Here is a 13,067-nt window from a genome sequence, read left to right on the forward strand (position 1 = left end):
GGGGGAAACGGCATAACTGTCCGACTCGTCCCTCCCAAAGGAGGTGTCTGGAACAATTAGTTCCGCTTTCCCTGCTACTCGATTCTCCGGTGGACCTCGGGAATCCTAGGCTCGTATTATCCTCGCACAGAGTTTTGCCTCACCAGTACTCCTAAACTCCTGGTCCTGGGCACCAATGAGATCCGACTCTTACAATTCTTTCCTGAGAGGAAATTTGGAAGGCAATGACTGCTTCCGGGGGGAGCTGAGAAGGCGACGCTCACTTCCGGCGGAGGCAGGCTTTCCGACCTGGGATGGAGGAGGCCGAGGAGCAGAGCCTGGAGCCGGTGAGAGTGTGGTCGGGTGAGTGACCTGCGATGTCCGCGACCCTCTGCCCTGGCCACGATACACCTGACGATCTCCGGTCAAGCCCCTGCTCCCGAGCCCGGGCTCCTCCTCCGGGGGCCTCAAAGCCTCTGGGGGCTTCTGGAGAACCCTCGTCCACCCTCAAACCTCTCAGGGGCCTGGCTGGACCGGCGGCTTCCTGCCGCACTTTCCCCACCCGCTGTCTTCCTGTCTCCGCAGCCCCCGAGCGGCGCCGGGGCCCCGACTCAGGATGGAGCCCTTCCGGAGGAGGCCGTGCCCCCGGCCGCAGGGACTTCCCGCCCGGGCCGACCCGAGTCCTCCGCGCTCTACAGAGCCTCCCCCGGGGCTTGGCCCTCGGCCCCTCCCTCGCCGAGGACCAGCGCTTGGGGGTCTGGTGTGTCGCGGAGCCCCTGCAGCCGGGACTGCTCTGGGGGCCGCTGGAAGAGGAGTGTGACTCCGAGCAGAAGGGCGAGGCAGTGAAACCACGGCAGGAGGAGGTATGGCGGGGCAGGGCGTCTCCTCTCCGTGATGGGAAGTTTGGAAGAGCTTGACGTTTCCGGACAGCTCTCCAGCGTGCTAAAAAAAAGCAGGGTATTTCCAGGTGTAGGAGATGGTTTTGTCGCTTCTCTTCAGGACTCTCTTCCCTTTGCTTGCAGTCGTTAAGGAATCGAGGTGCGAAAAGTTGCTAAAAGCTGAATGAGTAGTGTCAGCAGTGATGAAGGTCAAGATCAAAGATTTATGAAACTAAACAACCATAGAAGCAAATCCCAGCCTTGTCACCTGGCTAGTTAAATGGCGTGCCTGACTTAACTCATGTAAAATTTTTAAAAATGGCTGTTTCCTTTATTTTACTCCTCCAGAGTTATTTGGAGGAATAGATGTAAAAACGCAGGTAAAGGGTTTCATCGCATAATAAATACTAAAAAAAGTTGATATTCCTCTTACTACTTCTTCTGTTTAGTACTTACTGGAAGGCAGTAACGTATTTGATGTTGTCATTCTTCACACCCTTGGGAGGGAGATGAGGGGATAGTCTTTTTGGGTTTTACTGAGTGAAAAAATTAGATGACACAGTCCTGTAGGGGCAGAACCAGAGACCATTCACCTTCCAGGGGCTTCATCTTAGAGCTGTCTCAGGAGAGGTTTCATCCAGTTTTTTTTTTTTTTTTTCCACCTTGACCCCCTGAAACACATGGGAGAAGGACTCTTACTGATTTATTTCAGGATGTGTCACTAGGCCCATGGGGAGACGTGTGTGCCTGTGAGCAGAGTTCAGGCTGGGCCAGGTAAGTTACAGGAGAGTATGTAGTGGACATGCTCCTTTGAGGTTTTCTGTTGTGGCCTGGGATGGGACGCGAAGCCCATGTCCTTCCCCACCCCCTGATCGTTTGCAGTGAGTGTTCCGAAGGCATGGGGCCCTTTTGGGGTTTTCAGGGCGGGCCGCTTAAAGAGGGTCGAGTGAGCTAGCTCTTGCTCTGCTTTGCAGTTTGGTGCAGCGGGGCAGGCTGGAGGGTGAGGGAAACGTGGCCCCGGTGTGGATCAGCGAGAGACTCCACCTGCAGGTGTCCCGGGTCGTGCTGCCAGGCTTTGAGCTGTTACTGTGGCCCCGGCCGCCTGCTGAGGATCTGAGCCCTGCCCAGCCCAGGCTAGAAGCAGCAGCAGCCGTGGCTGTGGTGACAGAAGTGGAGTCTGCTGTACAGCAAGAAGTGGCCTCCCCTGGGGAGGATGCCCCAGAACCTTGCACAGGTATATGTCAAATAAATGCTCGCCTCCCAAATTACTACCAAACAACCTGTTGATAAGACAAAGCAGAGCTTATGGCTCAGGAAGGTAAGGAAGAACACTGCAGAGTCTTAGGAGCTTTTCTGAGGGCAAGGGCAAAACCTGGGTATTTATTGAAATTTTGAAGTCTAATGTAAGGGGGATCTTTCAGTATGAGATGGGGGCGGGGCTTCATTAGGATTGGGTAAGGATTGTGACACTAGGTTAGGATTCATGGACACAGCAGGGCTCAAATTTTCAGGCAAGAGGTCCAAAGAATCTTGGGGCATAAACTGTCATTTGATGCTTTCTATTGAAGAGTGATAGGTCTTTTCCTTAGAATGAACAATATAGATATTTGCAACTTTTATCATCCTAAGTAGGTTTCCTAGAGTAGTAAAGTCTTATTGATGAAGACAGCAAGCTGTATATAAGGTTTCCAGTTTCTCTTTTTATTATTATTGTTTTTTTTATTGAGGTCACATTGGTTTATAACGTTATGTAAATTTCAGGTGTACATCAGTATATTTCAACTTCTGTATAGACTATGTGGTGTTTGCCACCAAAAGTCTGGTTGCCATCTGTCACCATACAAATGTGCCCCTTTACCCCTTTCGCCTTCCCCCCATCTCCTTCCCCTCTGGTAACCACTAATCTGTTCTCCACATCTGTATGTGTGTTTGTTTATCTTCCACATATGAGTGAAATCGTACAGTATTTGGCTTTCTCCATCTGACTTATATCACTTAGCGTGATACCCTCAAGCTCCATTCATGTTGTCAAAAATGGCACGATTTCATCTTCTTTATGGCTGAATAGTATTCCATTGTATGTACAGGTATATATCTTCTTTATTCCTTCGTCTGTTGGTGGGCACTTGAGTTGCTTCCAAGTCTTGGCTACTGTGAATAATGATGCAGTGAACATAGGGGTACATAAATCTTTTCGATTAGTGTTTTTTGGATAAATACCCAAAATTTGAATAGCTGGATCATGTGATATTTCTATTTTAATTTTTTGAGAAATCTCCAAACTATTTTCCATAGTTGCTGCATCAATTTGCATTCCCACCAGCAGTGTAGGAGGGTTCCCGTTTCTCCACACCCTTACCAACACTTGTTATTTCTTGTCTTTTTAATAGTAGCCATTCTGACGGGTGTGAGGTTTCCAATTTCTTATGTTTTTTCTATGTGGGGTGTGGATGGGGTTCCTTTATGTTACAGGTGAGCTAAGGTAAGGAGGTGGTGGTCTCCACTCATTCTAAGTGTATGTCGCTGAGAGAGAACAAGGGGACTCAGGGATGACCTTGCTCTACGGATTATCCAGATGTCCGGGGCACTGTGGCACCTAGGAGTCCTTCCCTAGGAGGCACCTGAGACCGGGCGGGAGGATAAACGGGGTGTGTGGCTCATGCTCCAGGGAAGAGATTGGTGTCCTTGCTCCTACTGAAGTTCAGGGGCTGGGTAGAAGACACATTCCTTTAACTTCCTGGTGACACCATCACCACCTGCTACAAGCTCTACTGACCCCGGCACCCGACTCTTGCCTTGCAGATCCTGGTCACCCATCGCCCCCCAGCATCCAGGCAGAGAGCATGGTAAGCTCTGGACTTAAGGCCCAAGCCCACAAACTTGCCAAGGAAAGCCAACCACTTGGCCCATTACCTCAGGATGGCAGCGTGGACACAGAGGACCCACCCCTGACACAGATGCCACCTGAGCCTCAGAACAGCTCTGCTCCCCAAAGAGGCCCAGAGAGCAATGAGGCCAGTTCCCCATCTTCTGCCATGGGTGCCCAGCTGCATGCTTACCTGGTCAAGAAGTTCTGTAGTCCCAGCGATCAGTGCCCACCCAGAGCAAAGACCTCAGAGCCCAGGGTCCAGCAGGCTGGAGAGCCCCAGCACCCTGGCTTGCCTGCACTCTTGAGGGGCCCTCTTGGCCTGGCAGGAAGCTCACCAAAACAGGGGCGACGGTACCGGTGTGGGGAGTGTGGCAAGGCGTTCCTGCAGCTGTGCCACCTGAAGAAGCACGCATTCGTGCACACAGGCCACAAGCCCTTCCTTTGCACCGAGTGTGGCAAGAGCTATAGCTCAGAGGAGAGCTTCAAAGCCCACCTGTTGGGCCACCGTGGGGTGCGGCCCTTCCCCTGCCCACAGTGCGACAAAGCCTACGGCACCCGGCGAGACCTCAGAGAGCACCAGGTGGTTCATTCAGGTGCCCGGCCCTTTGCATGTGACCAGTGTGGCAAGGCCTTCGCCCGCCGGCCCTCCCTGCGGCTGCATCGCAAGACTCACCAGGTGCCAGCTGCCCATGCCCCATGCCCTTGCCCCGTGTGTGGGCGGCCCCTGGCCAACCAGGGCTCCTTGAGGAACCACATGCGGCTCCACACAGGGGAAAAGCCCTTCCTGTGTCCACACTGTGGCCGGGCATTCCGCCAGCGGGGCAGCCTGCGCGGGCACTTGCGGCTGCACACGGGAGAGCGCCCTTATCGCTGCCCGCACTGTGCCGACACCTTCCCCCAGCTGCCAGAGCTGCGGCGCCATCTCATCTCCCACACCGGGGAGGCCCACTTGTGCCCCGTGTGTGGGAAGGCCCTCCGAGACCCACACACGCTCCGTGCTCATGAGCGCCTGCACTCGGGGGACAGGCCCTTCCCGTGCCCCCATTGTGGCCGTGCTTACACACTGGCTACCAAGCTGAGGCGCCACCTCAAGTCCCACCTGGCTGACAAGCCGTACCGCTGCCCCACCTGTGGCATGGGCTACACCTCACCCCAGAGCCTCAAGCGGCACCAGCTCAGTCACCCGCCCGGGGCGTCCTCCAGCCCAGCCTCTGTGCCTCCTGCTGCTTCTGAGCCCACCATGGTGCGGCTGCAGACAGAGCCGGAACTCCTGGAATCATGCAGTGAACGGGACATCTCCCCAGCCCCGGACGTCTTCGAGGTCACCATTTCCGAGAGCCAGGATAAGTGCTTTGTGGTGCCAGAGGAGCCAGGCCCCCCCTCCAGCTTGGTGCTCATCCATAAGGACATGGGCTTTAGCTCCTGGGCAGAGGTGGTGGAGGTGGAGACGGGCACCTGACACCTCCCCCTCCCCCAGCAGAGCTGTGTATAAAGACTGGTGCGTCCCAGCTGCTGGGTCCCTGGGTCTTTCTCTTGGGGTAGCCTGGGAGATACTAGAGTCTACTGTGAGGAGCAGGTCCAGGGTCTTCCCTTCCCGCTTGCAGACCACCAGATTGTTTCCCAAGACTGTAAGGTAGAGCCTTTCTAGACCTGAGATCTTTTTACCAACTTCCATAGACTTGTTCCGCCTCCTTCCCTGGGAGCTCCTCAAGGTGCTTGTTCTGTAAACATTGCTCAGTGACCCCACCCAGGGAGGTAGTCGGGTAGCTGGCAGCACTCCTGCCCTGCCGGGGTGCTTGGTGCTGGGAGAGTCACTCCCATCGGGCTTCCTGAGGGACAAGCACTTCTATCTGGAACCCACTGAATGCCTTTGGGGGTTAAAAGGCCAGAGGCTGAACTCAGTTCACAGCTGACAAGACTCTGTAATGCTGGCTGTGGTTACTGTGGCGGCTTTTCTTACCACCTGAGGGCTGTGAAGTTGGCTTTCGTTCTGTGCCGAAGGACACCCAGCTCACTGGAGGTGGCTAGGGCCAGATCTGTACCCTTCTGTGTGCTTGGCCAGAGGCAGCCCTGTTGATGGAAGCTGTGAGGAATTAACACGTGTTTTGCATCTGCCAAGGCCTGGATTGCCCTAGGTGCTGGGGACACAGCTGTAACAAGACAGGCAGTGCCCTTTACAGAGCTCATGATCTACCTGGGGCAGAAAGCACGCCCTGGCGCTGTGGAGTTTAATGGGACAGTTTAACTGGGTCTGGGGCATCAGGGAAGGCATCCCCAAGGAATGACAATGGTAATAAACCCTCAGCCTTTATTGTGGGCCAGCCCTTTAGGTGAGTTTATTTGTATAATCCCCCTAGCAACCCTGTGAGGTAGGTAGTGTTACTATCCTTATTTTACAGATGAGGAGAGGGGAACAAGTTGCTTTAAGTATCCTGCCCCAGGTGACAGCTGAGATTCAAACCCACGTGGTCCAGCGCTGGAGTAAGGCGCTTAACTTCTACACTCCACTGTCCTTTGCTTCAGCTGCAACTTGGTGGATGAGTTGGTGCCAGGGCAGGTGGGATGTAGGGAGCTGCTTGTGAAAAAGCCCTGTGGTGAGAGCCTGGTGGGGTGTGAGCAACTGAGACCAGCGTGGCTGGAGCCAAGAGGAGAGGGGAGGGGGCAGGGCCCTGTCCCAGGTCACACAGGCCGTCTTCAGGAGTTGGGACTTTACTTTCAGAACATCAAGGAGCTCTTGAAAGGGTTTTGAGCAGGGGAATGACATGATCAGGTTTATGTGTGAAGAGACCACTGGGGAATGGATTGGCGGGCGAGGCGCAGTTGAGGGGAAACCAGTGAGGAGGCTGCTGAGTGGCTGGGAGTGGAGTGGTAGCACTGGAAAGCTGGAAAGCAGAGAAATGGAATCATTGATCCAGCAAATACTGAGCGCCTCCCGCGTGCTAGTTGTTAGGGGTGTGACAGTAACAGTGTCTGCTCTCATACAGTTACATTCTAGTGTGCGCAGACAGGCAGGAAACACGTCAGATGACGGCAAATGCAGTGAAGAAAAGTAGTGCGGGGGAGAGGTTAACTGGGGAGTGTGATTTTACAGAGGGTGGTCGCGAGCAGAGACCTGACCTGCAGGGAGAGTGAGCCAGGTTGGAGTCTGTGGAAGGAGAGGGGTTCCCAGCAGAGGGAACAGGACCGGCAAAGCCCAGCGAGTTCACGGAAGAACAAGGAGCAGAGTGGCCAAGGCCGTGCGCGGAAGGAGGTGAGGGCGGGGCAGGGCTGTGGGCCGTGGTGAGGACTTGGGTGGATGCGTTCTCTGGGAGGTGTAACTGGCAGAATTCAGGGCCTGAGTGAATGAGGGAGAGACATCCGACTCTTGCCTTCAGACTTAGCGAGTTAGGGAGCATTGGGGTGGGGGTGGGACAGTTACGATTTTGGGTGGGGATGGGTTGAGTTTGAAGTGCCTGTGGGAGAGGTCTCAAGAAAGCAGTCAGAAATAGGCACAACCTGGGGAGAAAAGCCTGGTGTGGGGGAAGAGTCACGGGAGAGGCTTGAAACTAGGTGCTCACTGAAGCTGTGGGAGTAGGGAGATGAGCAGAGGGGAGCAGGCCAGGAACGACGAGGCCCTGCGGGTTCACTGAGAGAAGGAAGGCTCCTTGGGCGTCTAAATGAACACCCGGCAAAGTAGAACAACCTGCGGCGTGTGTCACAGAAGCCGACGGCAGAGCGTTTCGACAAGGACGAAGTGGCAACAATGCCCATTGCTACCCAGTGGGTTGATGTTTGTGGAAGTCACTGGCGAGTTGAACAAGAGCAGCTGGAAGCCAGACTGGATTGCTTTGAGGAGAGGGAGGCAAAAGAGACAGGAAGAACATACATTCTTGTTCCGTCCTTCTGTCCCGCAAAATAGGCGTGATTCCTGCCTCACACGTGAGGAAACTAAGGCTCAGAGCGGGTGACTGGCCGAGACCACACAGTTGGTGAACGGCAGAGCCAGGATTGAAACGTGGTGTGTTTTCTGGCTTCCCAGCACTGGATCACAGTGTCATAAGCGGCCCCACGTCTCCCACTTTGCCACTGACGTTAACCCAGCCGCCCACCCAATCTGAATAACTTCTTGGCAAATTCTGGAATTGTCGGAGTGGAGGGAGGACAGCAGAAAAACTTGGCGATCTGTGGCGAGAAAGGCCACACCATCCAAAACCTGAAATACAGCTGTTAATACTAGCTTTCCATCAATCTGTTTCTTGGAGCCTGCACGAAGCTCAGTAGGTCCTGTTCCCCAGCTGCATCATGCAGGGTCATTTCAACTGAGGTGACTGCCCAGCAGTGTCTGCACAGCGTCATTAGGTATCCTGGGGACATAATCTGCTTGAGATCAAACTGCAGGGAAGTGGGAAGCTTTGGGATGCTCACACCCCCTTACCACATCCCCCTCACAGATGGAGAACTTTCCTCCGATTAAGGCTGTCTCTGGGGGCCGGCCGAGTGGCCGTGGCCGAGTGGTTAAGTTCACACACTCCTTCAGTGGCCCAGGGTTTCGCTGATTCAGATCCTGGCCACAGACCCAGCACCATTCATCAGGCCATGCTGAGACGCGTCCCACATAGCACAACCAGAAGAACCTACAACTAGAATATACATCTATGTACTGGGGGGCTTTGGGGAGAAGAAGAAGAAGAAAAAGATTGGCAACAGATGTTAGCTCAGGTGCTAATCTGGTGATGCAGAACGGGGTCAGATCAAAGCCAGCAAGTTCACAGTCACCTGGCTGGGAGCCTCTGCTCGTCCAGCACTCATGGCTAAAATGAGGATGGTTATCGGTGGGGACTATCCAAGCTCTTGTTACAGATGAGAAAACGGAGGCCTGGAGAAAAGTCACTCGCCAGGCATGAGACCAGGTCTTCCGACTCTTACTTTAGTGCTCTTCTGATTACAATAAAATGCAATGACTCTTCTTGGAAAGATTGGGCACTGGAATATGTTTTTCACTGAGAAAATATTTTCCCCCAATTTGAAAGGCTTGGTCATCATAGTGTTAGAAGTCTCTTTATTCCCATCCATTCCTCCATCCCTTGAGAAAGTCACTTTGACAGTTTGGTGTACAGAGTACTGAATCTGAGTGCTCCTGCTTGCCGTAGGGCGCGGGTGCTGTGAAAACATCACGAGACACATTTCCACCCCTGTGAGTTTAACCTTGTGGCATCGACAGTTGCTGACCCCATCTCTACGTTCAGGTGTGGGTCATGGCTCTGCTCTTGGCCAGCTGCATAAACTCAGGCAAGTGATGTAGCTTCTCAGTGCCACAGTTCCTTTATCCATAAAATGGGAATAAATACGTACCTGTCTCATCAGCGCTATGTACCTGGCATGTCGTGAGCAATTAATAAATTGCAGGTGGTTAGTAGTAGTATTGCAAACCACCCAAGATCCAGGTACTTACGTGTTTCCCATGGGTATTGCTTGTTCGGGGCAGGCCAGCACTTGCACAGTGGCTTGGACTTGGGTGCACGTCCTGTGGGTGTACTTGATAGTACAGCTAGGCTGTACTCTACCAGACTGTCGGGGGACAGGGCCGTGTCGGGAGAAGAGCACTGGCCCGAGGGAGGAATCTGGGTCCTGGTCCTGGCTTCACCACCCATTCTCTGTACGACGTTACTCAATTGGCTTTCCCTCTCAGAGCCTTCCGTTTCCTCACAGTGACTTGGGGAAACTGGGCCAGAGCACTGGTTCCCTATCGCAGCTCCATCGTGGAGCCCTTTGGCTAACGTATTTTCTTGTATGGATCTCATATTTTAAAAGATTTCTATTAAGTAGAAAAGTTATATTTTTTAATCAAAATAGGAAACTGATCAGATTGAGAAAAACATAAGGTAATTAACCATCTAAAGAGACACAGTGTCAGTCAAAAGAGAAAAATATCTTTGTCTTGCAGTAAATTGACAATTTTTGAGGTTTTTTTTAATATGCAAAATGATAAGACTACCCCATAGTACGTGCACAGAGCTCCAGGCTTTGAATGGATGGATTTCATAATATCTGATCTTCCTTCCAGCTCTGAAATTCTCTACGTCTTAGAACGTAATTTACTGTTTTCAGTGATTACAGAGCTTCACTTTACAGCATAATGTTGGTCTCACCCTTGATTTTGTTTGATGACAACTTGTTGGGCAGGAATGCAACCCCTCCACAGGGCCTTGTTCTTAGAGGGAAATATGATCTGCTTTAAGTGTGCAGGTGTGTGTTTGTGGTGAAAAGCAGGAACGACATGCTCGGTTGTGTGGTACCCACTGGGCCCAGAGTCCCAAGGAGAACGGTTCCTGGAGGCTGGGCTTCCTGAGTGGACCCTGAAGACTAAGGATGTGCTGGGTCCGTTGGAGCTCTGCTCCTGTGCTGGTGGCACGCTGGTCTGGCAGAACTCTCGGATCCTTCCAGAGCCACTCACAGAGAGGATGCTCTCCCTAGATCTCTGCAAAGTAGAGAGGGTACGTGTGGTCTTCTGTTCACCCAAGAAAACGTGGAGGTTATCTAACTAGAATCTGCTTAATATGAGCCTCCGTTTATTAAGGAATTAAGTTTACTCTTCATTGTGAAACTTTTCAAACACAAAAAATTAAACAGATAATATATAACAATCCCCTAACCACCTAGATTTAATGATTAACATTTTGCCATGCTTGTTTCATCTGTTTGTTGTAAATTCTTCAGTATAATCTGAAACTCATAAGGATTTAAAAAATATAGCTAGAGGGGCCAGCCCAGTGGCGCAGTGGCTAAGGGCACACATTCCACTTCTGTGGCCGGGGGTTCGCTGGTTCAGATCCCGGGTGTGGACATGGTACCACTTGTCAAGCCATGCTGTGGTAGGCATCCCACATATAAAGTGGAGGAAGGTGAGCACGGATGTTAGCTCAGCGCCAGGCTTCTTCAGCAAAAAGAGGAGGATTGGCGGCAGATGTTAGCTCAGGGCTAATCTTCCTCTAAATGGATAAATTAAATAAATGAAAAATATAACTGGAGCCGTCCCCGTGGCTGAGTGGTTGTTTGCGTGCTCTGCTTTGCCGGCCGGGGGTTCCCCAGTTTGGATCTTGGGCCCGGACTTATACACCACTCATCAAGCCACGCTGTGGCAGCGTCCCACATAGAAGAACTAGAAGGACCTACAACTAGGATATACAACTATGTACTGGGGCTTTGGGAGAAAAAGAAAAGAGGTTGGCAACAGATGTTAGCTCGGGGCCAATCTTCCTCACCAAAAAGAGTTTCACTAAAAAAATAAAAAATAAAAAAATAAGAAATACAACCATGTGTACATAAATACCAAATTAACAATGATTCTTTTGTATCATTGAGAACCTAATCTATATTTAAATTTTCTTGTTTGTCCAAAAGAAAGAGTCCTTTTACAATTGATTTGTTCAAAAGTCTAAACCAATCATGGTAACTCTATTTCCCTGGTGCGTTTGGTTGTTCGATCTCTCCCAGGTTTCTGTTCTTCTGAACCGTCTCTCTCACCCACCCCTTTTATTTCCATGTCATGAATTTGTCAGAGAAACGGAGACATTTGTCTAGTCCAAAGCCCCTCATTCCTTGTGGTGTCTAATTTATTACTTTATCATCTGTGTTTCCTGCAAACTAGTAATTAAAGTCAGACGTTGATTTGATCCAGATTCATTATTTTAGGAAAAACCCTTCATAGGCTGCATTGTGTGTTTCCTGTTGCAAAATATGTAACTGCTGTTTACTGGGTGCTTTCTATGTGACACTTTACAAACATTATAATATCTTTGGAGGATAGTTTTGTTTTTATTTCATGACAATAAACAACTCCAAATCCAGCTAGACCTGGAGGGAGACAGAGAGATATATGGAGTACGAAGCATCGCAGCAAGTGAGAACACAAAGGTTACAGGAGGTGAGAGCTGGGGGCGCTCTCCTCAGGGACAAAAGGAATGGTTGGGCATAACGTAAAATGCAAAATCAAGTTCATCCAAATGGCCTGGAGTCTTCTGGCTGGTCCTGCCGTTCCTGGACCCACAGTGCCCCATGGCTTCCACAATATTCATGCCATCTCTCTGCTTGCCGGAGAGCCCAGGCTTGCCATCCAACCCATCAGTCTTTGTGCAGATGACAAACTGGGAGCCATTTGAGTTGGCTTCAGCATTTGCCATGGACAGGATGTCAGGATGCCTATTCTTAAAATGAATTTCTCATCAGCAAAGTTATGCCTCTGGATAAGACCTGCCGCTGGTACTATGATGGTGCGTCAATTCATCACCCTGACACATAAATCCGGGAGTCGGTCTGAGAAAGCAGGAACCCTGATAACCAAATCTCATCTTCCACGCACTCAGCCAGCTGCAGCTTTCTGCTTTGGAACGTGGTCTGCAAACAGCTGAGGAAGACGTAGCCCAGGACTCGCCCGTGAACGGCCCTGTGTGCGTGTGAGCGGGCCAAGACTCGGCAAAGCTGCAGCTCCAAATGAAAGAGTGCAAGGAGGCCAGTGTGATCTTAGTGAAGTTTGTCAACAACAGCCTTGTGAGGTGAATATTGTTGAACCTAGGACTGGCCTCCCGAGCGTGCTGTGATGCTTGTCTGTCAGGATTGGGGTTTCTGACGGCCGGGGTACAAGGCGGCAGTCAGCAGGCCCCTGTTCCTCAGTAGAAGAGGTGCTGTGTGTTAGGTGATTTCTTCTCCCGCCAACACCCCCGCTTCTCGCCTCTTTTCCCTCTCCAGGCTGAGTCAGCACTGGCCCAAGCTGGTCCTCAGGCAAAGGAGGACCACCTGCCTGGAGGCAGGAAGGATAAAGCCACACCTCTCTCCTCTCCTCTTCTCAGGAGCCCTCCCTTCCCTTACTCAATATGTCATTTTTTAAGAAATTAGTGAAATGAGATGTTTTTACCATTCCACTCCCTCCCACCCCCCAAAAAACAGCAGGCTCAATGTCATTAGTCAACAGGAAATACAAAGTAAAACCACAGTGAGACGCACCTACACGTCTGTCCAAATGGTTAATGTGAAATGGATGGACAATGTAGAGGGTTGGTGGGGACATGAGCAGCTGGGACTCTCAAACATTGCTGGCGGGAGTGGGAGCTGGTACAGCCACTCGGGACAACTATTTGTCAGAGCGACTTAAGCAAAACATGCCTGCCCTGTGACCCTGCAAAGCCACCCCTGGGCATATGCCCAACAGCAATAAGTGCTTGTCTACACCAAGAGACTTGTGCACAAGTATTCATGGCAACGTTGCTCCTTACAGCCCAAACTGGAGATGAATCCGAATGCCCATCAACAGGTGAATGGACAAATAAAATGTGCTCTATTCATGCAGTGAGACACTACACAGCTTT

The 13,067-nt window shown here is 51.4% G+C and overlaps 1 protein-coding gene across 2 annotated transcripts; it reads left to right on the forward strand.

Moving 5' to 3' along the window:
- Positions 1–131: 131 nt before the first annotated feature.
- Positions 132–8,679, forward strand: ZNF408 (zinc finger protein 408). 2 transcript variants are annotated; one of them, XM_046642876.1, is made up of 5 exons: positions 132–342; positions 565–842; positions 1,570–1,631; positions 1,832–2,091; positions 3,660–8,679. In XM_046642876.1, exons 1-5 carry the CDS (start codon positions 294–296, stop codon positions 5,183–5,185), a joined length of 2,175 nt encoding a protein of 724 aa, XP_046498832.1. In that variant the 5' UTR covers positions 132–293; the 3' UTR covers positions 5,186–8,679. The 2 variants fall into 2 exon arrangements, with proteins under 2 accessions (XP_046498832.1, XP_046498831.1); XM_046642875.1 differs by lacking the exon at positions 132–342 and having other exon boundaries at positions 349–842.
- The last annotated feature ends 4,388 nt before the right edge of the window (positions 8,680–13,067 follow it).

The sequence above is a fragment of the Equus quagga genome, chromosome 17, assembly GCF_021613505.1.
Source record: "Equus quagga isolate Etosha38 chromosome 17, UCLA_HA_Equagga_1.0, whole genome shotgun sequence".
NCBI lineage: Eukaryota > Metazoa > Chordata > Mammalia > Perissodactyla > Equidae > Equus > Equus quagga.